A 27,090-nucleotide genomic window follows, 5' to 3' on the forward strand; every position below is an offset into this window, starting at 1 on the left:
TGCGATATACCTACATCTCTCATTCATATCAGCATTAGGTTTACAGACCTCCACAGGATTCCAACTGTGACTGGTAGCAAGATTCTATGTAAAAAGTTGTCTGTGCTGCATCTGTACTCATGTACACCCCATATCTGCCCATATGAGCTGAGATGCACCACAGAGTCCACAGATGGCACACTATGTCGTAAGTCATTTTGCGCATGTGCCACTGCTGTGTGGAAGACTCGTGTAGAACGGATATATAAACATCAATGTTGTGTAATAAACAGCACAGGTGCAGTTGGCCACATGTTGTTGCTATTGACATGTTGGCCCTGAGCAGCAGCAGCCAATACGATCCCTGTATGCTAGGCATGTGTTAACATTCGCTGAAATGTGTGCATACAGCATAAAATACGGGTTATATACAATGCCATTAACATAGCTTTGTGTATGGGCCCATAGGATATAATATGGCTCCATTCAGATCCAAAATAAAATGTATGTATTGTCGATCTGTATGCCTTGAAGCCCCTAAGCTGCAACATTTATGCATTTTTTTTGTTTTTTTATTTTTAACAAGAAAATAAATTTTCAAATCTTGTATTGGTTATTAAGGTAACTATGTCAGAGAGCCTTTGATGGACATTACCATTTTATCCTGTGGTGCAAGCATAGAATCTGGGAATCCCTTACCTTACTCACAGGGGATTGGGTGTTTTGAAGTCCTGGAGCCATTAACCAACTTGTGAGTTGGATGAGGACAACTTATCAATTAGCTGTTTCGCTTCATCCCATTTGTGACTTGTAAGCAGTATACACAATACTGTAGCTAGTGAGAGTAGAGAGCATGAACATTTTATAGTAAAACTAGGAGCATGCACCATATACAAAATTGAGTTTTCCCATAAACATGGAGGACCAAAATTTAAATATAAAATAATTAGAAAAGGTAATACAGGCATGTTTTTTCATTTGGCTGAAAAGGACCATTGGCCAAGGGAATAGTAGTTTGTAGACTTAAGGTGATTGTAAACCCACATTTTTTTAAATAACAAACATGCCATACTTTTCTGCTCTGTGCAGTGGTTTAGAATGCATTAAGGTAAAAAAAAAAAAAAAAAAAAAAAAAAACTTTTACCTTTTTAGAACCACTTTCACTTTGATGATAGAAACAAAGAAGCTTGGTAACATAATTATTTTAGATTCAGAAAGGCACAGAGAGGGGGATTACTGCCTGGTTAAAAATGTAATAAGTAAACCCGTCAGAGTTTGCAAATCTGTACTTACATTACATTAAGATTCATGGTAAACTCATTTTGCTTTGCTGTGCTACAAATGGATGTTTTTCTTATTTTCTCAGTTTTTCTCTGTAAGTCTGAGTAAGCTTCTGTGTGGCTGTTAACTTATCTCCGTTTTTTCTGTGAAGCCCAACTCCAGCTAAACTGAATATCTTAATCGTACAGAACAGGAAGTCATAGATAGTGGGGTTATATGCTGTGCTGCCTTCAAGTGATTGGACACTGACAAAAGCTTTGCTGCGAATGTCCCCAGTCCTCCCTCATATAACCAAACCCACTTCGTTGGATTCCATTTTCTTTGCTAGTTTCCTTCAAAAAAATTTTTTTTTTCTTTGTTACTTCGAATGACACTTCTATCAAGATGCAAATGCTGATTGCCTCAGGTTAAACTAGCAGTTTCTGGTTCAGTGACCCTCAACATACGCCTTGGTTTCCGTACTTGGACCCTGCAGCAGCAGGGCAGGACTGTAATGTTTGCGTTGGGCATTGAATCCTTCATTCAGGGCTCACATTGGCACATGGTGCAATAAGTGTGGCTAGCTGCAGAGTGCTATACAGGTCCAGCCAAGGCTGTGGCCCATTCTTATGGGTCCCAGACCCCGAAGACCCCTTTGGGGGTATGCCCACCTTGATGGGTGAAGTTTGGTCTTTTCAGGAACCTGCAGCTTATATAAGGTGAGACAGGGTTTCCCTGTATTTGACACTGGGCCCTGTTTTCGCATGCAGGATGTTATTCGGTTTGTGTTATCCTCTTCTGTCACTGTTTCCACTTCACTGGCTGCAAGTAACTTTATTATAATGTTTACATTTTTAAACATGACAGGTTGCTGCTTGGGTGGTGATGTAGTTGCACCTGCCCTCTGCATATCTGCTGTTCCTATGACTGCCTACTGTTCCAAAGCCACAGTACATTGGTCAGTTCCTGGATTATTGCGGTTCCTTTCCCTCTCATTCTACATCCATTTCATGAGTACCCTATATGGGATCTCCTCACTTAGCAATGGCAAAGATAAGGCGTAGAGGAGCTGAAAAAAAAAACTCTCTTCAGATATTCTGTTGATCTGAGCTTGGTGATTGAAGCTGGCATGAGTATTTGGGGTCTGTTGACCCTTGGTTGGTGGGCCTGTTGTTGCTGTTTGCTATATTGTTGCTCACCCCTCAATTTATATATTGAATAGGGTTATATGGGGGTGCCTCCTGAAGGTAGCGGCATATATCCCCTGTTCTTTAACTTGCTATCCTGTACTGTGAAATGACTGGCAAGTCAAAATTCTGATTATCTTGTTCTAAATAGAGTAGGGAGGGGTAGAACCTCTGTCAAGTTTGTATTATCCCTTCTGGGAACAGGGAGTGATGGAAAATTTCAACAATGAGTGTACACAAGTTTTAGGTTTTAGTAGAACGTCAGATGTTTTAATCTTTCCCTAATGTTGTTTGTGCCTTCTGGCATTGGTGTTGGCTACTCCGTTCATTTCTTGCATGGTTACCCGAGGAACGGGAAGTGAGGGAAATCTCCTCTAATGGAACTACGGCCAGAAATGAAAATATTTGCCCACCCAAAAAGATGCATAATTTTGTCTTAATCGTAGGAAGTTTTTGGAAAAGGTAACATTTTTCCATTTCCTAATCATACATAGGGCACTTTGCATTCATGACTACTTGGGTTATGTTTTAGGAAATTCCCACCCAGGCAAAACCCCTTCCAGCTCAGCCAAGCCTCAGTTTTTAATTACTGTTTGTAAGTGATAGATGAGCCTACAGGTGTCTCTCTGAAGACCTTCATTTGTGGGCTTTGTCTTTTTTTTCTTTTTTCCTAGCCTGTTCTGAGCACCCCTGCTTGGGTAGAAAAGGGCCTCATCAGGATCAGCCACTTACGACCAAAAGGCAGACCTTCATGCAAGAGCTGGAACTGCTTGTAATACTGCCAGCCACCACTGAATCTTGCAGGCGGTGACCACCTGGGTACTGTATATTGGGTGACCTCACTGGCAGGGTGTTTTACAGGTCCAGAGCAGTGATCCTTCTGTAGTGGAGTCGAGTCACTGTGGGGCATGCCTTACATAAGGGGTGAAGATTGGGCTTGCTGTCCAGTAGTAGGAATTTAGTGGCTCTGACAAGGTGGAGCAATCTTTTCCTTGCAGTGTTCCCTATGCTTTGGGATCCTGTAGGTTAAACTTTTCAGGCACACACCACAATAGTTGTGATCAAAAGCGGTTGGTTGGCACACATGGGTCATGACATCATCACACTCTCAAGCCCAGGGACCATTTTGCCAGTTCCTCAGGAACAGTAAGCGGTGTGATCGTAGGCTACAGTCAGCGGTGTGATCTCAGGCTACAGTCTACTGACTTCTATAGCAGTTCATCTACTTGGCTTCTGCACAACCCAGCAACTTACTTTGCACCAGCACCAGTTTTGGAACACTTTTCTGTTGGGTTTTACTTGCCACCTAGATATCTTGGTTTTTGCTGACATTTCTTTTTGCTGGGTGGCCACTACCAACCCTCAGTAATCCATGGCTTTCCAGAGGCAGAGAATCGGGAAAGAAAAAAGCTATACACCCTTATTCCTTTATCAGATAGAGAGAACCCCCCCCTGTGCATTTTGACCTATAATGACTCCCCTAAGGGTTAGATTAGTTTAGAATTCCTGCCCTTATCAGGTATTTCCACTGTCTCAAGGGTGCAGTTCTCCGGTTCCTTTCTGTCAAAGGAGACATTCTGTGTAGAAATGGGGTTCTACAGCTGTTGACCCATCCTTTCCATACCAATGCCAGAAGTATGCCAAGCAAAATAGGTGAGTTGGAAGCTTTGGTGCATGAACAAAACTATGATTTAATTGGTATTGTTCAATCTTGTCTTCAGTCACATGACTGGACCATTAATATTCCTGGCCATGTTCTCTCTTGGAGAGACAGGGTAAAAAGGAAAGGTGGTGATGTCTGTCTCTATGTGAGAAGTGATCTCAGAGCGAGTGTGAAAGAGGACCTAGTTGATGGAGAGTGTGATGAGGCTGAAGCATTATGGGTAGAACTGCACATGGGGGTGCATACTACAAAGGTAATCATTGGAGTTTGTTATAGGCCTCCCAGTGTTAATGAGGAGGTGGAGACTCAGTTGCTTGCACAGATCTAAAGGGCTGGTACAGTGATGATAATGGGGGATTTTAACTACCCGGAAATTGACTGGAGTAAGGGTACTGCAGGAACACTTAAAGGACAAAAATGTATAAACCTACTACATGACCATTTTATGGTACAGTTCATAGAGGCCCCAACTAGGAATGATGCTCTGCTGGACCTGGTAATCTCAAACCATGCAGAGCTTATTACGAATGTCCATATAAAAGAACATCTGGGTAGCAGTGAACTAATTAATTTGTTAGCTGTAAACATCAAGCACATACTGAAAAAATAAAAATGTTTAACTTTAAGAGAGCTAATTTTCCAAGGCTGAGAGCTGCTCTACAAGACTTAGACTAGGAGAGAATATGTGAACACACTGCAAAATATATTACCATGGGCAACAAGTTTAAAAGGCTAAAAATCAAACCTATGTGGCTTACAGCCAAAGTTAAAAAGCTAGATAATAAGAAAAGAGCTTTTATTAAATATAAAAATGAAGGGACGGTATCATTCTTTAAACATTGCAAAGAATATAATAGAACATGTAAAAAGGAAATAAAGGCCACAAAAATTGAAAACGAGTGACATATTGCAAAAGATAGCAGGACCAACCCCAAAAATTCTTCAAATATATTAATCGTAAAAAGATTGTCGTGGAAAGCTGACAGGAAATAGACCTTTGTGTAAACAACACATGTCTCTCTCCTGCCACCAAGGACATGCTATTTTGTATTTCTCTGCACAGCAGAGAAATACAAAACAGCATATCTCCAAGGTAAAACAGCACACACAGCAAAACGCACAGTTAACCCTTTAATCGCCCAAAAGTTAATCCCTTTCTGCCCAGTGTCATTAGTACAGTGTCAGTGCTTTTTATTAGCACTGTATTAGTGTCACTGGGGATGTCAGTGGCAATTCTCACCCAGTGTCAGAATGCCCCCCGCAGTCCCGCTATAAGTAGCTGCCCACCGCCATTACTAGTATTAAAAAATTAAAATTCCAGTATATATACCGTCATTTGTAGACTCTATAACTTTCACGTAAACCAATTAATTTACACGTATTGGGATTTTTTTAGCAAAGACATAGCAGAATAAATTTTGGCATACATATTTGACTAAATTTGATTTTTAAAAAAAGTTTATTGGACATGTTTAATAGCAAAAAGTCAAAAATATTGTTTTTACCTACACATGACAATTTTCTCGCCTCGCCAATGGTTTGTGCGATTTGCAATGGAGGATTACCAATTACAGTTTGTGGCATTACCCTTTGGCCTTTACTCTGTCCCCAGAGTGTTTACAACAGTGGTGGCACTGCGTTAACCCCATTGTGGGGTACCTGGGTGACCTGCTTTCTCTGGGCCTTTGTGAAGGTGCTGGTGAAGATGGTGGCTTCTTTTTGATGCGGGCCCCTATGTCCTGTTCCACTTCAGAGATTTTCTGTTGGTGTTGGACAACTGTCAGGAGTCCTTGGACCTGCCAGTGCATCTCACTTCCAAAACCAGGTTGGCTGTGGCATGGTGGATATCCATGCTGATGTTGGACATCAGAAAATCCATCCTTCTGTTGAATTGGAAGGTCCTGCTGATGGACTGAGAGGTGTTTTAGAGAACCTCTTAGTATAGGGAACTTGGATGCCAGAGGAGCCGAAGTTGCGGTTCAGCATTCTGGAACTTTGGGTGTTTTTAGATTGCTCCTATAGACTAGTTTGACTAATTTCCCAGTCTTCCCATCAGGGTGGAGTTGGCCTCGGCTATAGTATGTGTCATTCATCACATGTTCTTAACAGGACAAATTGGCAAGTAGCCTTTCTCAGCTGTCAGCAGGTGCATGTGGGAGAATGGGTCCTCTGCACAGAGGTGTTTACAGAGATTTGTTTGTGGACCAAATGTGGATCTTTTGGTGTCCTGATCCAGGGTTCCTTAAGCATCTACAGCGAATCATTAGGATTGGTTTTCCGTTATTGCCTTCCTTTAACTTCGCTTCTTCATCGCTTATCATGCAGATTAAAGGTATAGGACATTTTAGTGACCCTGATTGCACCTGCTGGGCAAAGAAAAACATGGCATGTGGACATTGTGAACCTCTTGGCATACGAGCTATGGGATTGGCCAGATTTGCTTTCACAAGGTCTAAGCTTCCATCCTGCTTTACGGTCACATGCTTTGATGACATGGCTGTTGAAGCCCAAGTCCTGAGGGATAGGAGTGTTTATGATTCTGTAATCTCACCCTCTTAAGACAAAGTCAATCTGCAGAAAGGTTGTCCATTGTACATGGAAGGCTTATTTTGTCTGGTGTGAGGCTTGTAAGTTTCATGTCCAACAGTATGTAGGGGAGTGCATTTTGACCTTGGTGTGGAGAGGTCTCTGGCTTAAAGTACCATCAAGGGAAAGATGGTCATTCTGTTTCAAAGACCTATCACGTCTCATTCTTTGGTAAAAGCCTTTGTACAGGCTTGACACAGATTGTTTTACCTCTATGAAGCCCCCTTTGTCTTCGTTGGACCTTTTACTTTGGTTTTGTCTTTTTTTTTTTTTTTTGTAGGCTTTTGAGGTTCATCAAGAGATTTCCTTGTCTCTCCTTATGTGGAAGGTTGTCCTTTTGGTTACCATTACTTTCCTTTCCTTTACTGCAACAATACTTTCCTGGCTGTTCAGGATAATGTGATATTTAGGCCTTTAGTCCTCTTTCGATCTGCTGTTTCTAGGTGGTTTCATCAGCCTATTTCTCAGGTATTATGGATAAGGTTCCTACTTTCCCTGTTGGGATCTCTTCCACGAGGAATGTCTGTGTTTCCAGGGGGATTCAGCATCAAGCTTCTGTTTAGGTTTTTAAAGCTACTACGTGGTCTTCCCTTCATGTTTACTAAGTTCTACCAGTTAGATGTTCATGGCTCTATTGACACCAGTTCTGGGTGAAATGTCTTGCAGCTGGCTATGAATTGGTTTTCCCCTGTTCTGTTTTGGGCATGCTGGCCATGCTTGTGGACTTGCCTAGCGCTCTTGTGCAGTGCTTTGGGACATCCTAAGTACTCAATAAAATAAAGTACCCTGTGATGTATGATTAAGGAATTAGTATTTTTGATTTACTTGCAAAATCTTTCTCTTGGTGTACATCACAGGGATCCCTCCCCTCTGTCTGTTTCTCACTGCTACTAAATTGAGGCTTAGCTGGGATGGGGTTATACCTGGGTAAGGGTTTCCTGTGTTTTTCTTTTGGCCAGTGTTCATTCACCTGAAGGTGGCAATATAACCGAAGTCATGGATATTGAGATGCATTATGTAATATACTCTAAGAAAGGAATTTTTTTTTTTTGTGTAAAAGTTGCATTCTCTAGAGTTTTTTCATTGTCTGTTTGTTGTTTGTTTTTTTTTATAGTACCCAGGGAGTCACTGTTAGTCTGAATGCAACTACAGGGGGCATGTCATTTGACCTCTCTCAGAGCATAAAGGATGAACAAGAAGAGTCTCTAGCTGTGGAAGCTGATCTTCAAGAGCCTGAGAATGAGGTGTATGAGGAAGTGGAAGAGATGGAAGCTGGTGCAGAAGACTTTGTGGGGTCCTATGAAGACAATTATGAGGTACCTGATGAGCAGATAGAATATCAGGATGACGAAACCACTGATGAAGTTTTAGACCTTGAGATCACTGAGCCTCTGGATGAATTTCAAGTAAGTTGTCCTTTCTCTCTGCTGATTGTGGCGCTTGAGTTTGAGATGGTTTGAAATCTATTCTCCTTCAGGAGGAGAGATTAAAATTAGACCTATTATCAGTGTCTGCCAGTTTCTTTATCTAGATTGTGACAAACTTTGTGTTGACAGCTTGTTTGTTGGCAAGTAACACTCTTTTGTCATGCTCGATGGCAAAACAGAATCATGACCTTGAGGATTGTATCCTCCTGGCTAGAAACTGCTTTGTGTCTTGGGTCCACTGGCAATTGTTCATACTGTTTAATGCAAAAGCTATTATCCATGCTTTTGAGCAAGATCTGATAAAGTCATCTAAAGCTAAAAGATTATTGACTTCCTAAAGACATCTTTAAGGTGCTTACGCTAAAGGAATGATTGATTGCTTTCGCCAGTCATCTTTGTAACTAATAGCTGTCCAAGTCTGAATGAAGAGATTGAAGGGACGGTGTTTGCCTGCAGAGATAATAGATTAATTCTTTTAATACTTTTGACTTAAATTTTATCTGAAATACAGATATACAAAATGTAATTTATATAAATGACTCTAAATCCATAATTTTGTGTGTGTGTGTGTGTATATATATTTTTATATATATATATATATATATATATATATATATGTATATATATGTATGTATGTGTGTGTATATATATGTGTGTGTGTATATATGTGTGTGTGTGAGATCTAGATATATATATATATGAGACACATGGCCAAAAAATATTGTCTGTCAGATAATGCACCACTTCGCCTAGAAAATGGTTGCAGTGGCAAATGTTTAGACATGCTCATGTTTGTTTCTTTTCTGTGTTTTTGTCATGACACAAAAAAGTGGAGAAACAAAAAGCCAAATCTGACACATTCCATGCAAAACCCCAAAAATGTACTGGACAAAATTATTAGCACCCTCAATTTAATATTTGGCAGCACACTCCTTGGAAAAAAATAACTGAAATCAATTGCTTTCTATAACCATCAGTGAGTTTCTTGCACCTCTCTACTGGATTTTTGGACCACTCTTCTTTCGCCAACTGATCCCAGATCCATCAGCTTGGAAAGGTTTCTTTTTCCCAACTGCTGTTTTGGCATCTCTTCACAGCTGCTCTATGGGATCTGGACTTATTTCCGACCAGTTCAGTACTCTTAAGTGCTGATGTCTTGGCGCTTTTTGACATGTGCTCTGGATCATTGTCCTGTGTGTGTGTATATGTGTGTGTGTGTGTGTGTGTATATGTATATATATATATGTATATATATATATATATATATATATATACATGCACAAAAAAAATTGGGACGCCTGCCTTTACGTGCACATGAACTTTAATGGCATCCCAGTCTTAGTCCATAAGGTTCATTATTGAATTGGCCCATCCTTTGCAGCTATAACAGCTTCAAATCTCTCGGAACGCTGTACACAAGGTTTAGAGGTGTGTCTATGGAAATGTTTGACTATTTTTCCAGAAGCATATTTGAGAGGTCGGGCACTGATGTCAGACGAGAATGACATCAGGCACTGATGTCAGACTGCTCTAGAGTCCAGTGGTGGCGTGCTTTACACCACTGCATCTGACACTTTGCATTGCACTTAGTGATGTAAGACTTGGATGCAGCTGCTCGGCCATGGAAACCCATTCCATGAAGCTCTCTACACACTGTTGTGCTAAACTGAAGGCTACATGAAGTTTGGAGGTCTTTAGCCAACGGTTTCTTGTTGATTGACTTGCTTCTCTGTTCGATGTCTTTTCCAAACATCCACTACTTTTTTGGTAAAATATCCTTGAACTTCCCCGTTACTTTGAGGTCATATCCCCTTGTTTTTAATTTCGGCTTTAACTTTACTCACACCTTAAGTCCTATTCACAGCTGTCCGTTTTCATGCTGCAAAGGTTATGCTGTATACTGCATGAAAATGCATTTCAAGCAGAAATTCAATTTGTTCTTTTGTGCTTGGTTCACAACTATATACTGAGCTTTGAGGTCATTAACACCTACACCTGTGCGTTACCACACATGCTACAACATAAATGCAACAATGTTAATCCAACCTCAGTATATTTAAGGGTTTCAATCATGCCCTCTCACCTTTCCCTTCTTTTGCTGAGGCTAGTGACCTCTAATTTGACATTATATACTTTGGTATTTGTATTTTAGCATTGGCTTAATGCTAATAAAAAAAAAACCAGGAGACGTTTTAAAGCCAGAACTGTACAATGGTAACAGATGAAGCTGAAGAGCTTATATCAATGTTAAAAAGGCCAAGAGACCTTGCTGTTGTGTAAGGGGGAAAAGTGGAATTTAAGGACAAAGACTGGATATTCATATACCCTGGCTTATAGGCTGCTACCTTCAGGTGATTGGACACTGGGAAAGCTTTTGGACACATCCTCTTGGACATTCCCATAGAACACTACCCCACTCCATGATACCTCCGTTCTTTTTCTACAGTCTTCTCTTATGGAGACAATTTTATTCTTAAACTAGTTCTTAGTTACTTTGAATTCTTCAGTAAACCCTTCACTGCCTTATACTATGATAATAGAAGTGGTGCATCTGAATTGGTGCAGCCTCAGGTATACCTTGGGAACCATACCCAGACCCCATGCTGTGGGGACAGCCTGTAATATTTTAGGCACCCTACTCGCTTTGGCACCGGACTAGTATAGTTAATCTCAGTGTGCTATTCAGGTCCAGGACCGTGGACCATTCCTATGGTTGCCAGACCTTGGTGACCCCTCTGGGGGGTATGCCCATTGTGACAAGCGAAGCCTTGACCCATACAAGGAGCAGCAACATGGAATGGTAAGACTTCTTTGTCTATTATTCCATAACTGTAGCCTTATAGCAAGTACAAAACTTAATATCTTCACTGCTTGCAGTACACTTGTTGTCGTCTCCTGAATAGTTTTAACATATAAACGAATGCTATCAGGAAACCATGAACGTGTTCAACTTTTTCCGCTATGGATTGTTTAAACAATGGCACTTGGCGGTAAAAATTCCACCAGAGCTTAGTCTCGGGTAGATGACTAGGTGTTGCATCACACCACAGGTGTCACTATATTACCACCACTTTTGTCCAGAGCCCTTATAAGGCACTTCCACCTGGTCTGTTCTGGTCCTCTCAAAGATCCCACTGTGTCCATAAAAGATGTTCCTTCGTTTAAAGATTCTGCAGGCAGAAAATTTAAGACACTCTTAAAGGTTCTCTTTACTCCTGCAGGTCCAATCAGCTATTGATGCAATTTGTTTCTCATACCATAGCTAATTGGACAAGAGCAAAGTGCATTCAACAGGATACTGTCTTTCAAAACTTTTAAAGTGGTTGTTAAGGCTCAAGGTTTTTTACTTTCATGCATTCCATGCATGAAGGTAAAAACCTTCTGTGTGTAGCAAAACCCTCAAATGCCTAAGCCCCCTCTTGATTCAGAGATGTACACTGGAGTCTCGGCTATCCCGGGACTCCCTTTGGCTCGCCATTGGCTCCTGCTGCTGTCACAGCCAGTGAGCCAATGAGAAGAGAGGGGGTGGTATGGACCTGCAGCTCCATGTGTGAAAGGACACATGGAGCAGCGGAGGCCCATAGCAAGCTGCTTGCTGTGGAAGCACCCGAGAGGAGGGAGGGGCCAGGATCGCCGGTGGGGGGCCTGAAAAGAGGATCTGGGCTGCTCTGTGCAAAACCACTGCACACTGCAAGTAAGTATAGACATGTTTGTTATTTTTAGAAAAAAAAATGTAAGCATTTTATATCACTTTAACTCTGACAGAACCCTTAAAACATTTCCTTCTGCCTTACTTTTCTTTGTTGATGCCCTAGAGCAAGTTATGATACAGTATGCCTCTCCTTTCTGACCATATGCACAGAATCTTATAACTGAAAGCCTGGTCAGATGAAGTTGACTGTAAAAGATGTCTAACTCGTATGCCCTCTGACTGAGAACCTCTTTTTGGTGAGGCACTTGAGAAGTTCATTAAGGATGTCACCGGAGTAAACATTCTCCTTTCATAGCAGAAGCTTTCAAACCCCCCTCTCCAGAGGTTTCTACTTTCTCAAAAATGCAGAGCACCCCATTGCTGTCTGCTGGCTTCATCTTCAAATCCAAAATTAGCTCCTTCTTTCAGTGCAAGACTTGGAATATAAAGCCTACCAAGTGGTACCCCAAAGTCTCCTTCACAGTGAAGAGATGCTCACATCTAAGAGTGGGGGGACGTCTACCCCCTCATTTTTTTTCTTCCTTCAAACCTACCAAAATCTGATCAAAGATAGTCAGGGTTACAGATTGTCCTAGACCACCTTTTGTTCCACGGAGTAGTTGTTGAGCCCCTTTTAAAGAATAGGTTCAAAGGATTCTAATCAAACCTGTTCATGGTATCAAAACCCTATGGGAGTATTGGTCCTATTCTGGACCTAAGATCTCTGAGTAAGTGTCTTGGTATTCCCAAGTGTTGCATGTAATTTGTAAGATTCGTTATTGTCTTTTCTGAGTACCTGTCATCAGTAGACATTAAAGATGCCTTTATATTACTATTTACCCACTTCATTAGCGCAATCTGCGTTTTGTGCAGTCTGGGACTTCCAGTTTGTCGCACTATCATTTTGGCTTATTCTCTTCACTCAGAGTATTTCCAAAGGTGCTTGCACCTCCTACTCACCCTTTTAAGAACTCAGGGCATCCATTTACAGGATGCCAAGGCCACCTTCTGAAAGATTTATTTCCCTCAAAACTGTCTGCATATGTCCAAAGGATTATTTAGATTCTTCCCTTTGTCTTTGAAGGCTATTCCTTTTCGGTCAGTTCTGCTTTAGGCCTCTCCAAAACTATTTTCTGTTGGCTTGGAGTAAACACACTCCATTTTTCCACTACCTTTGCCTTTCTTCAGTCAAGCAAGGAACTTATCAGCTTGTTGGATTGCAATCCTGCCTTGGGAATGGGAAAGTAATTTCTCTCACAGTCATGGAAGGTGATAGTAAATCCAGCCTCACAAGCTGAGGTGGAATGTTCCAATCTCTCACAATTCAGGAAACCTTGTCCCTCAGGGAAGCAAAGAGCATTAAAATCACTCAAAGCGTTTTAACTGACTCTGCATTATTGGACCCCTCATAATCTGTGGGGTGCAGTCAGACAATGCTATGGCATTGACCTATGTCAATAAATAAGGATAGTACCAGGAGTCGAAGAGCCTTGAAGAAAGGAAGTCTGACCATCTTCTGGGTGGATAAAGCACTGTCCAGCAGTCTTTGTTGTTTACATCCTGGGAGTGGACAGTTGGCAGGCAGATTTCCTAAGGTGTTACCCCCTGGACCTAGGAAAATGGTTCCTTCTTGACATTTTTAATCTCATGTCATAATTCGCGATCTCCAGATATTTAGATGTAAGCATGGTGTCCGTTGTATCTTAATTTCTTATCAGGATTACCATTTTCCAGTCCTTTTTGCACATTGCCAATATGTAGTTACTGCCACAGACTTTAGCTTTTTCTTTTAGGGAACTTCAGATGTTTGATATCAGTTTGGTTCTTTCTGCTATGCAGAAACCACCCTTTGAACCCATTAAGGAACTGTTCTTGGGTGTCCTGCAAAATTACCTTGTTGCTGGCTATCATGTCTTGTCAGCGATTTTTCAGAGTTAGTTGTTCTCTTTATTAAGCCCTTCTTAATTCTACACAAGGTCTACTCCAGGACAATCCTTTCTGCCTAAGATGGTGTTAGCCTTCCTCCTTAATGAAGACATTGCCCTTCCTTCCTTGTAAATCTCTTTCCATTTCGACGTAGTCAGGGCTATTCGAGTCTGAAAGCCAAAGCCTCTGTCTGGAAAATAGACACACTTGTCTTGCCAAAAGGGTCTCTAAAAAGTTAATCCTGCTTCCATGCTCACTATTGACAGATCGATTAGATCCTAGGCTGTTACTGAGTGTTGTCTTAAGTATAAGGTACGTCCTTATACTTTAAATCCTGGATTGCCAAGGCTTTTCTGAGCAATCTGACATCACCTACCTGTGGTTCAGCTTTCTAAGGCTGCCACCTGGTCATCAGGTCATACCTTCACCAAGTTCTACCAGGTGAATGTCTAGATCTCTCTCTCAAAAAAAAAAAAAACTTTCTAAAACTTTACCAGTGTCCAATCATGACGATAACTTGTTACCCAGGGACTACTGGTATGTATATCCAGCCTATATCCTGTACGGTACTCTAAGATATGAAATTTACTGATAAGTCCATTTCCTTTTTGCCTTTTGGCTTTAAAAATGTTGGGGGATGGATATGAGGCAACTAGCATTTTTGGTATGTCTTGTATACTTTATTTACTGATGTGTTATGCATCAGACTAATAGACCACCTGTTTTATAGCTTAAAAATTTACATTTTATGTGCTCTCCTTGTTTTCTTCTTTACTAAGGAGGAGGAAGTCTCCCAGGCATACAAAAGGCAGAAAGTGAGTAAGGAGCAGTATGTGGAAGATGTGTTGGAGGAAGCAGAAGATGTGCCTGAGGAAGCAGAAGAACAGCAAGATCCTGCCAGCAATACTGAAGAAGTAATAGACTCTTATATCTCTTGTTTTAGACAAATACCTAGAAACATTTCTTGCATATGTGACAGGTCACAGAGAACTGTGTATGCATGACTACTTCGATTATGCTGCCAACTTCAGGTGAAATGAACACTGCAAAAGATAAGGCAGGAATCCCTGCCCATAATTCCTCCCAGCTCAGCTAAACTTTAGTTTTGTGCCAGTATTGGAAGGGGATGGATGTGCCTCCATGTGTCTTTCTGAATATTTTTTTTTTTTCTTTTTCAAAATGTTCTTCCTGCAACTCCTGGCTGGTTTCCTTCACACTTATTGGGGCAGAGATGGGCACTACTGAGTCGGCCACTGCTGTCTGCAAACTGAGGTTCTGTTCCTGGACCCCAAATGCAAGAGTAGGAAAAGCCTGTAATGTCTGCTGATCAGTGCTATATTCTGCCGGCAGCAAACCTGGTGACCTCAATGGCAGGATGCTCTATAGGGCTAAGTCAATGACTTCCCTGGAAAGGAGTCTCTTCCTTGAAGGGTCTGTGATGTGCGCCCATTGTTATGGGTTAAGTTTGAGCCTGAAGGCCCTTCAGCGTGTACTGGTAAGTCCCTGTGTGCATAAAGCAGCTGTGGCATTCCCCTCTTGGTAGTGGTCCTGGAGCTTGTAGGTTTTTGTTTTTTTTTTGGGGGGGGGGAGCATTTTGTAGTAGTTTTTCTCTAGTGGGTGCCATTTAGCAGCTGCGGTGCTTGAAAAGGATAGTACAGCATACTGGTGTTATCTGCCGACATGCGATATGATGCAAAGACTTGTGCAGCAATATCACCTTGAGCCCCTGTGTTGTCGCCATTTTCTTCCAGTTTCCAGAAGGACATGTGTTTGGTGAGCTCCTGAGCCCTTCACTGACCCGATGCTGACTCCAACCTGCATTACTGCTTTCTGCCTCTGACCATGTTCAGGTGCAATTAGAACTTCCTGTCTGGGCACAGCAAGTATTGGGACACTTGTCTTATAGGAGGTGACTTGTCATGCAAATGTTCTGGTTTGGGCCAGTGCTCCTGTCAGCTGAGTGGCCATGTCCACCTTGGGTATACAGGCCAGTTTTAACCCTCAGCAAGTTATGACCTTGTGCAGGCAGAAAATTGAGAAGGAAAAAATGGATGGGTGCTGACGATCATTACTCCTCTATAGATCAGTCTTCCCAGGAGGAATCTTAGGGTCCAGTATTGTCTGGTGGATAATGGGATAGGTTTTGAGGTTCAGAACTCTTCTGTAGATTTTGTTTTCCAAGGTGGACTCTCGAGGTCCAGGGTTGTCTGGTGCACATAATACCACAGTGGGCTTCTTGGTGGAAGTTATTGCTGCTGGAATCTTCAACTAAAATTACTAGTTCAGGGTCATGGCAGCTGCCCAGATTTCCCTTTTTTTTCAGTTTTACCGAACTTACAAGAAGTGATGTTTGCCAATTGGGCTAACAAGAAAAAGGTGTTTTCACCGTCCCTAAGTGTTTTGCTCACCAGTAGCCCATGAAGGAAGGCGTCTACAAGAAATGGGGCTCTCTAGCTTTTAACTGCTCTATTTCCTATTTAAGTAAATAACTTGTCGGTCCCCGTAAATGAGGTCCTGGTCTTTAAAAGATATGTAAACTCAACATTTCATATTCCTGATATGTGCCTGCTGTACCATGTACTTGTATGAAAAAGTATCCAGTTTTCTTTGTATGAAATCCCTGGTGTTCCTGCCAGTCTCTCTGCTTTCCTATTAACCACTTGCCTACTGGGCACTTATACCCCCTTCCTTACCAGGCTAATTTTCAGCTTTCAGTGCTGTCGCACTTTGAATGACAATTGCGCGGTCATGCAAGATTGTACCCATGTGAAATTTTTATCATTTTTTTTCTCATAAATAGAGCTTTCTTTTGGTGGTATTTAATCGCTGCTGGGTGTTTTTTACTTTTTGCGCTATAAACAAAAAAACTGCAAAAAATTTGAAAACAAAAAAGTTTCTTTGTTTCTATTATAAAATTTTGCAAACAGGTAATTTTTCTTCTTCACTGATGTGCGTTGATGAGGCAGCAGTGATGGGCACTGATGGGCGGCACTGATGGGCGGCACTGATGGGCGGCACTGATGGGCGGCACTGATGGGCGGCACTGATGGGCGGCACTGATGGGCGGCACTGATGGGCGGCACTGATGGGCGGCACTGATGGGCGGCACTGATGGGCGGCACTGATGGGCGGCACTGATGGGCGGCACTGATGGGCGGCACTGATGGGCGGCACTGATGGTCACCACTGATGGGCGGCACTGATGGTCACCACTGATGGGCGGCACTGATGGTCACCACTGATGGGCGGCACTGATGGTCACCACTGATGGGCGGCACTGATGGTCACCACTGATGGGCGGCACTGAAGGGCACTGATGGGCAGCACTGATAGGCACCACTAATGAGGTGGCACGGATAGGCAGCACTGATAGGCGGCACTGACTTGCGCAGCTGCTGGGCACTGACTGGCGCAACTGCTGGGCACTGACTGGCGCAACTGCTGGGCTGCATTGATGGATGGCACTGGTGGGCACAGGTGGGTGGCACTGGTGGGCACAAGTGGGCGGAACGAGTGGGTGGCACTGCTGGGCACCGTTCATCAGGGCACTGATCATCAGTGCCGATCCCTGCTCTGACAACTGCCCCGCGTTCTGACAGCGTGAGGAAAGTGCAGCCGAGAACCGGCAATTGCATTTCCCTGTGATCAGTGTGTCATTGGATGCTGTGATTGGCCTTTTACCACATCACGTGATCAGCTGTGTCCATAGGACACAGCAATCATGGAGATTGCGGGGGGCGCACAGGAGAGCACGTTCTGGGAGGACGTCATATGACGCCCTCTCAGAACTGGCCAGCCGCAGTGCAGCCGTCATTCGGCTATCTGCGGTCGGCAACTGGTTAAGAACTGACTAAACTAGGCATGAGAGCACATCATGGTCATTCTCTAGCTGTGCTGGGAACTCTGCCTGCTCGCCTCCAATGATCACACTTATGCTTACTCCCCCTACACAGCCTTTCACTGGGAAGATAAGTGTGATGCTGTATCTCCTCCCCAGCTCTTATGCAGCTGAGAGCTGAGGGTATGTAATCCCTTATAAAAAGAGAAAAAAAGGTTTATATAATTTTTTTTATCTATACACGTTTTGCCTTTCATTTCTATTTTAAACTGGGTGGTTTTACAAGGTGAGGGATTACAATCACTTTAAAGACACCATGGATAAGAGGTTAGAGGCCCTCTTTAAAATAGAATTATGGCCAAAGCTATTATGTGTCACAGGAATGCACTTACTTGTGCACTCCTGTGACTCACAATCATGCTGTGCACATTGCCAGCATGGCAAAATGTCAGGGGGATTTTCTCAGCCATCAGCAGCTGAATCTGGGAGAATGGGCTCTTTCCCTGAAGGTGTGCAGAGATTTCTCAGTGGGGGGGGATGCCAGATGTGGGTATGTTGGTCTTCAGCCTCAACAAACTGAACAGGTCCAGAACCTGGGATTCTGTGGTATTTTGCTGTACATACCCTGGTTACACTCTGGGATCAGTTTTCTCTGATCTGTTATTTCAGCTGGTGTAAAGCAGGTAAATGTCATCCCCAACTGTATGTTGTAGGGCACATTTTAACTTTTCTGCAGCCTGGTATGGGGATGTCTCTAAATACATTAAGGGGCAGATCTCGACTATTGCCATGCTATTTCATCGACATATCATGTCTTCTTCCATAGTGTTTTCATCCTTATCCTCTCAGATGACTTTGGACTGCTAGTTCAGCTGGGATCCAAATCCTATACTGTTGGCTGGCTATGCCTTCACTACAGAAGGGGGGAGGGGTGCGGAGGTGGGAGTTTTCCCAAATTGCTTTGTCAGTCATGGATAAACCTGGACATAGCTTCCATTTCTCTGTATCCACCTGACAGATGAGCCCTGCTGCTTGCCTGCTGCTGGGCCAAAGGCAAAAATAAACTACCTGCCCGGCGCCTGGAATTACATGTCCCGGGCGTTAAGCGATATGACTTGCACATCCCTGTCAACAATATCCGATGATAGTACCTTGACATCTTAAACCTGTGTTGGCAAACTGTGGACCCTGCCAGATAGACTCAACCTCCTGTCGCAAGATCTGATCTCAGTTTTCTCTTTTGCAGTCGCTGGCTTTAACAGCATAACTGTTGGAAGTCGGGGTTTTTGGGAGACATCCTTTTCATACCGAAGGTGGTCCCTTCGTTCTATCTTAAAATAGAATTAAAGGAAAAACATTTTTTTCTTCTTTTGTTTTGCAGAGAGTAAGGGAGGGGTATAAACCCTCTCATGTTTTCTTGGGGGTTTTTTTTTGGGGGGGGGGGGGGTTCAGCTATCTTTGTCCCCATTTTGTGTTTTTTGTGCTCATCATAATCTTGGGGCCCATTGATAGATGCAGGAAGTTTTTACCCTAACCCTGCCACCTACAGAATTGGACTCAGGCAAGCAAATCTGTAGGCCAGCCTAGGATAACTCACTACCACCATGCCACAGTTTTGTTACAAAGCAGTTCCGATAACTAAAAATGCAATAGAAAAGTGAGTGCTCCCTGGTCAGCAGCTAAAGCACTACAGGCAACCAGTATAAAACCTTGTCAGAAACATATAATAAATAAGTGCAGCGCTAAAATAATAGAAAGTATTACGATTGTCTGTCCAACAATAGATAATGTCAATAAAATTTAATAAAATGCCCAGGATATGAAAAATAAAGGTGACAGTCTGTGCAGATAAATGTGCGAAATCACAATAAAATCCAGTAGTGGTGCTCCAAATAGTGTGGTAAACTTTCACACTGTCCAGATGCTTAATATAAATACGCATTGTATGAATCAGTAGAGGTCTCCTTTATGGATATGGATCTGGTCTGGGACAAGGATAATCCTCCCTCAAAGTGGATGGTGTCAGGAGCACACAGGAAAGTAAAAGGATCCAGCTGGCCAGAGGTCCCGTTAAGGGATGGATGGGTGCAGATGCCTGCTTACAGGAACTCCCTTCTCTGGATTCAATAGGTGGCTGGATCAGGCGGGATCTATAAATAAATAGCTCCTCAAGGGAGACCATAAAGAGTGCCCATAGTGCAGTAGTTTAAAGTATAATTTATTAAATGAATTTGCAAATTCTTCAGTAAAAGCAGTATTAAAAACAAGCAGCATCCGGTATAGTGTGGACTAACCGTCCAGAAAGTAAGATGGCCGCCGGGCCTCCACGTGGCTCTGGCGGCATGACGTCGCAGCGTTTTTGGCCCTCCTAACACATTTTGTGCGCACACACTTCTTCAGAGGCGGAACCAATGATTGGTTGCACTATGGGCACTCTTTATGGTCTCCCTTGAGGATCTATTTATTTATAGAGCCCGCCTGATCCAGCCACCTATTGAATCCAGAGAAGGGAGTTCCTGTAAGCAGGCATCTGCACCCATCCATCCCTTAAAGGGACCTCTGGCCAGCTGGATCCTTTTACTTTCCTGTGTGTTCCTGACAACACCATCCGCCTCGAGGGAGGATTATCCTTGTCCCAGACCAGATCCATATCCATAAAAGAGACCTCTACTGATTCATACAATGCGTATTTATATTACGCATCTGGTGAGTGCGTACTTTTACCACACTATTTGGAGCACCACTATTGGATTTTATTGTGATTTCGCACCATTTATCTGCACAGACTGTCGCCTTCATTTTTCATATCCTGGGCATTTTATTTAATTTTATTGAAATTATCTATTGCTGGACAGACAATCATAATACTTTATTATTTTAGCGCTGCACTTATATAGTTCCGATAACTTGATTATCAATAGAGAAGTGGGACCCAATGAACTCAAAAGGATTTTGTGTACAATATAAACATGTTATATTCCATATATGGGTAAGTGCTTGAAAATAGAGAGTACCAGGGAAGAGTTTTCAGGATTTTAGTCGGGTTATGAACACCATATACACCAAACTTTGATTTATCAACAGGGCATTTTCTGTTTTTTGAATGTGAAGCATTTATATTGACATGAAACTTTAACCTAGAGCAGATAGGTTAAGTGTGATTTCTGTTGTTTTGGCCCAACTTTTATGTGTAAGCACAAGCAAAACTGAGAGTTGCTGACTTAAGCACCCTTTGAGTCTCATGAATGTTTACACATAGATGCCTGATCTGTATTTAATCCTGTGATTTGGGAACCCAATAAAGACTTGCGGTTTGTAAGGTTTTCTTCAAAATAGTCAAATTTTCCTTGTTTTCAATCAGAGTCCCTCTTTTGTATTTTTCCATAGGCTTTCATTGAATCTCAAGAATTTCCCCCAGACATTAAGGAGGAGTCAGATGATGAGGATGAAGAAGAAGAAGGCGGTGGTCGTATCCGTTTCAAAACAGAACGAAAGGAAGGGACTATTATCCGGCTATCAGATACTAACCGTGAAAGGCGCAACATTCCGGATACTTTGGGTAAAGGCTTTTATTTTTCGTTCATGTAGTGTTTTTTTTTCCCTGTTTGCATACTTTCACATTCCTGACAGCAGTGGGTGATCATCTTAATACTTATTGATTCTTCCTTTTTTTTTCTTGCCATTCGAAGTGAGATTTGTGGTCTATTACAGCAGTTCTTTTGATTTAATGACTCAGGATCTCCACAGCAAATTGGTAGCATGGGTCATAAAATTGACAGACACAGATTACATACTTCATTTTAAGCCACATTTGGCAATTTGTCTTTGTAACTTCATACAATTCAATGTGCAAATAAGACCTGAATTTTGCAATGCTACACTTATCTGTATTTGTGGAGTTTTGTGTAGCATTTGTTGCCATTCTCTTGTTTTTCATTTGAATACACTGTTTTATGGGTTAGGGTATTTTGCAGAGTTGAACTGCTTGCATTACTGATTAATGGGATAAGTACATATACTTTTTCAGTGAGAGATTGGCCATCCCCCACTCCCTGCATAAGGAGGGGAGGAGAAAGTTGGATTTTTGCTGCCTTGCCCCCTTATACTATATGCTTTCAAGGGTGTATAAAGAGCCTCCAAAAACTGCAGGTTTATTTGCAGCTTTGGAAAGGCTGCTGTTCCGGGGGTTGTCGCACCTGTACTGGAGGCGGAGAGGTCTCAACTGCTTCTATCCCAACCTTTTTATAGTTCCCAAGCAAAGCGGAGATGTCTGGCCTATTCTAAACCTTAAGAATCTCAACAAGGTCCTGAAGGTACAGAAATGGTCGACTCTACACCGATCGTTCGATTTATTTGCTTCATCAGGGCGGTTTGTTGGTGTTAATGGACATCAAGGATGCCTACCTACACATACCGAGGATCCCCTTACCAGTCTGTAAGAAATCCCCGTCTCTTGATACCAGGTGTTGTCTCAGATCATTGGAAAGTTCCTCGATACTTGCCTGGGTGAAGGTGCTGGGAATGATGGTAGCTTGCTTCAATGCCTGTTTCTTTCCAGAGCTCTTCAGCTCAATATCCTGTTAGTATGGGACAAATGTTAGGTGTCACTGGATCTGCCACTGCATATGACTCCCAAGACCAGGTTATCTCTGGCATGAGGATATCCTTGCCCATGCTGGATACCAGGAAATCCTTCCATTGGATTGGAAGGTTTTGATTATTATTGCCAGTCTGTCGGGCTGGGGGAGGTGTTATGGAGTACCTTTCAGTTCAGGGAATGTGGTCAAAAGACGAGTAAAAGTTTTTGATCTAGCCATGGAGTTTCCAGCAAATCTGCTGGTTTTCCCACACTGGTCTGTTTACATTTAGGGTCACCTTGTCACAGACACGCTTTTTCAGCCATCAGCAGTTAAATTCAGATGACTGGGCACTTCAGGTGAACGTGTTCACAGAGATTTGTCTGTGGTGCAGGATGCCACATGTGGATCTCTTAACATCCAGAATAAACAACAAACTGGACAGGGATCTTCAGAGGTGTTGTGGTTGATGCCCAGGTGACTTCTTGGGATCCGTTTTTTTTTTTCGGACCTGTCTCTTCCCTGCTCATCTGTGGCACAAGATAAAGGTGGAGCGCATTCTGGTAATTCTGATTACACCGGTTGTCCAAACAGAACATTCTATGCAGACAACATAAATCTCTTGACAGGAGCCGTGGACTCAAGTCCTAAGGAGGTTAGGGTTTTTTTGGCCTCTGTAATCCCTACCCACCTCAAGGCCCAAAAATTGACCTCCAGAAAGGTGTACATCTGAACGTAGCCTTTGTCTGTTTTGGTTTGAAGCTTTTAAGTTTCATCCCTCTCAGTATTTCATGGGGCACATTTGAGCTTTTCTACCATCAAAGGACAGATCTTCGCCTTGGCTCTTCCGTATCAGCTTCCAGGTTTTATTGCCAAAGCTAATTGAACAAGCTGAGGTTAGAAGCTCATTGGTTTCTATGCAGAAGTGAACCTGATTTTGCACACTCCAACTTTAGTAAATAAACCACATGCAGGATGTTTCTGCCTGGGCTTAGCTGAACCAGAAGAGGTTGTTTGCATATGAACTCCTCTGTATTATGTTATGTACTCCATGAAAGGAAAACATCTTAATTTCCTAGTGTTACTAAATCCAGTACCCTGCATTCAATATATCAGGTCTCCCACAGTACACAGAACATGGAAGTGCAATTATTTTAGTAAATATAAACTGCTAAATACCTTTTCTCATCAGCAGTTAGAGCAGTCTTGTGCCTTCTATCATTGTCCAGCTGAGTTAAAAGCTTGTAGGAGTTTCCATTTTGCTCTAGGAGGATGCAGAACCCCTGACCTCTGTGTGGGCAGTGCTGATTGGCCCTGTGCTGATCACATGCCCTCTCCCTGGGGGGAAAAAAAAAATCTTTCTAGCAATACACACCAAACTGAGCATGTGCAGAGTGACTCCACACATTGCCTTATCAGGAGGTAAGAGGGGGGCACTGGAAGAAGGGGAGAATCAGAAGTCAGGATCAAGAAGCATTTTTACACAATGCAAAGGATTAACCCCTTAGGTTCCACAGTGTGAGTATAACAAGCATTTTTTACTGCATATACAGACTGATTTTACTGTTGTGGGTTTAGTAACACTTTAATTATACAGGACAGGCTCCCATTCAGTAAAATGGGTTACATGCTGGCACCTCCAGGTGAGAACTCAGAAAGTTAAAAGTTGTTGCAGACACCTATATAAGCAGTTAGTTGCAGACTGCTCTACCAGTCCAGAGCAGTGGCGATCCGCAACGATGTGGCCCAATCCCTGAAGACCTCTTCCATGAAGCAGGTTTGTGCCCTCCTGAAGTGGGGGGAGTCTCCACCTAATGGGTTCTTCTGGTGTGAATTTACCCTGGTGTGATTAGACCAAGGCTTTGCCCCTTTCCTTTTGGGTTTCCCCAACTCCTCATTCCCCACTCCCTTTCCTTCTGCTTGGGGGTAGTCCCTGGACATAGAGCCCCTGAGTTGTGCACAAAAGGTGAATTCCTAGCATGATTCTGTGTGTGGCCATCGCTACATGAAATCAGGAATACTTTCAAAAATTTCTGTTTGAACACTGTTCTCCATGCCATCCAAACATGCAAAAAAAGTTAAAGCTCTATCATGCAAAGAACAAGCCATATCAGAACATGATCCAGAAACACCACCTTCTTCTCTGGGCCAAATCATATTTAAAATGGTCTGTTGCACAGTGAAAACTCTTCTGTGGTCAGACAAATTGAAATTTGACTTTTTTTTGGCAACCATGGGTGCCATGTTCTCAGGAATGAGGAGAGGGACCTTCTGGCTTCTTGTCAGAGCTCAGCTCAGAAGCCTGCATCTCTGATAGTATGTGTATGGAATGAGCAGCTTGCACATGTGGAAAGGCACCCTCAGTGCTGAAAGATATATCCAGGTTTTAGAGCAGCATATGCTCCCATCCAGATAAATTATTTTTTTTCAGGGAAGGCATTACATATTTCAGCCAGACAATACTAAACCGCATACTGCTTTTATGACAATAGCTTGGTTTCATAGTAGAGTCCAGGTGCCCAACTGGCCTGCCTGAAGTCCAGAACATTCACCAATTTAAAATATTGGGCACATCATGAAACAAAAATTACTACAAAGAAGACCCAGGTCTGTTAGGAGCAGTTAGAATCCTATATCAGGCAAGAATGGGACAACATTCCTCTCCCAAAACTCTAGCAACTGGCCTTCTCAGTTTCCAGATGTTTAGAGTTTTGGTGAATGAGGTTATGCCACACTGTGTCAAACATGGCATCTTTGTGTTTTTTTTTTTTTTTTTGTTAAGACCTGTTGTTGCCATCAGTTTCAAAATAACCTTATTTTTTCTTTAAAATGGTAAATTTTCTTAGTTTGGGCATTTGATGTGTTTTCTGTTGTGAATAAAATATGCAGATCATTGCATTCTGTTTTTATGTAGATTTTTACATCGCATCATAACTTTTTTGGAATTGGGGTTGTAAGTTTTATTCTGATTTGCTTGCAAAAAAAAAAAAAAGAGAGAAAACCTGGGGATGCTGGCAATTGGAGGGGTCATATCGATGGCCCTGAAAGCATTGTTTGCCATTCTCCTCATCTGAAGATGGCAGGACACAACCATAGTCTTGATTAATGGAAGTCAATGTCCTGTACTGTACTCCATGAAATACTGTAGTTGGTTACGTAAATTACAACCTGTCTAACATATTAAAAATGAATATACATTTTTTTTCTGTTGACTGCAGATTCGTTATTTAACCCTTATCGCCGGCACCTCTTTTCCCTTTTAAGGGTTTTCTGATGCTGGGAGGTGGGGCGGCGTCTATGATCATATGAGCACCATGATTGGCTTTTACAGCAGTAACTGTTCCTGGGAGTGCACAGGGTGCGCGCTCTCGGCACAGGTTTGCTTACATTTTGTTCGCGAATATGCGGCCTCTCGGCGTCAAGGCCCACCTGCCGAGTGGCTGCATATTTGCCTAGTCTTGGCGCGAAGTGGTTAAATGCTAAGTTGATTTTAGGAATATGTTACACCTGTACTCATAGTGTAACAGGTTCCTTAGCACTACCCCACTCCTCACCCCCTCACCTCTGCCTGCACATCTGTGGCATTCATTCAGAGATTTGTGAATGTATAAACTACAAGTCCTCTCTGCCACTGCAGCAGATGGACTTGTAGTTTTTAAGAGACTGCAGGCGTGCTGATCAGCAGTCTATTCTTCCTCCAATTTTCTAACTGAAAGCCTGTACAGAGATATGAGCTGGAAGCTGAATGGAGAGTGTGCAGAAGCCTGTCATTTCACCTGCAATTTTGACCGTGAGTGCAATACTTTGCATGCTCCAGTAAAATAAATAAATAATGCACATTTTTTCCTGCAAAATCATGTGCAATTTTTGTTTTTTTAAAGGTGATCATATCCCTTATTCTGTACTATAATATTGTTAAAATGACTTGTTTTACGTTTTATCGTCTACTTCTCAATGCGGAGTGCTCTAAAACACTTAAAGAATGAATTAACATTTCAGTTGAAGTAACAAACATAATTTTCGTCCTGTCACATATCGGTGACCTTTTGTGACAGCTTGTCTCTATTGGAGGGAAGTATTTTTATGTGCTGATTAAAGATGTCATTTGAAACCATTTTATTACTAGGGATGGTGAAATTAATCTTGACACTTAGAGCCAGATGAAAAATAATTGCTGATTCACAGCATTAAGTGTGAATGGGAGTTCAGTGTAAGCAGGAGCAAGAGGGGGATGGGAAGGTGTTGGATGAGGTAAAGATCACATTTACCATGTTTTTGTGTTTGATTTCTAATTAACCCCTTTTCTATATAATGACATTTACTTCATCTGATCCACCAAAGCTAAATTATTATAAGTTCATCTTTGTTTATGGCACAATAAATGGATCTGTCCTTAAATATTTTCAGCAAAATGTGTTCATTTATATCTGAACTGTTATAAAGATACTGCTTTGTATCAACTTTGAAAGTGACATATGTGGTTTTTTTTTTTTTTTTTTTTATGCATCTTAATAAAAACATGCGATACAGGGTGTCCCTACAGTCTGGACACATAGGCAAAATGCTTATTTTCAATAAATGTCAATAAAAATGTCAACATTTTATTTTATTGGAATATTAATCAATAACCTCTTCAGTGTGATTTTCACCACTTGTGATGCAAAGCTTAGTGTGTATATATATATATATGTGTGTGTGTATGTGTGTGTGTATATATATATATATATATATATATATATATATATATATATATATATATATATATATATATATACACAGTTGTGTTCAAAATTATAGTCAGACATCACTAGCCTGATCAATCACTGTTTTTGGTAGAAATTAAATTACTACATGGCAAATAATTTACTAGCAGGTGTAGTAGAGTAATAGAAATCCAACAGACCCAACAGTCATGACATGCATGCTGCTGATTCTGTGTAATTGAATCACTAATTG

General features: G+C 42.0%; 1 protein-coding gene across 2 annotated transcripts in view; it reads left to right on the forward strand.

The window, feature by feature from the left end:
* The window catches only part of RBM33 (RNA binding motif protein 33), a 199,708-nt gene that overhangs the window by 33,803 nt on the left and 138,815 nt on the right, over positions 1–27,090 (forward strand). For both annotated transcript variants that reach the window (XM_089693178.1, XM_089693251.1), the window contains exons 5-7: positions 7,790–8,081; positions 14,499–14,633; positions 20,945–21,116. In XM_089693178.1, the coding sequence (XP_089549304.1) occupies positions 7,790–8,081; positions 14,499–14,633; positions 20,945–21,116 (599 nt within the window). The remainder of the gene's footprint in view (positions 1–7,789; positions 8,082–14,498; positions 14,634–20,944; positions 21,117–27,090) is intronic.

The sequence above is a fragment of the Staurois parvus genome, unplaced genomic scaffold (genome assembly GCF_062004578.1).
Source record: "Staurois parvus isolate SC_StPar_1 unplaced genomic scaffold, SC_StPar_1.0 ptg000005l, whole genome shotgun sequence".
Classification (NCBI taxonomy): Eukaryota; Metazoa; Chordata; class Amphibia; order Anura; family Ranidae; genus Staurois; species Staurois parvus.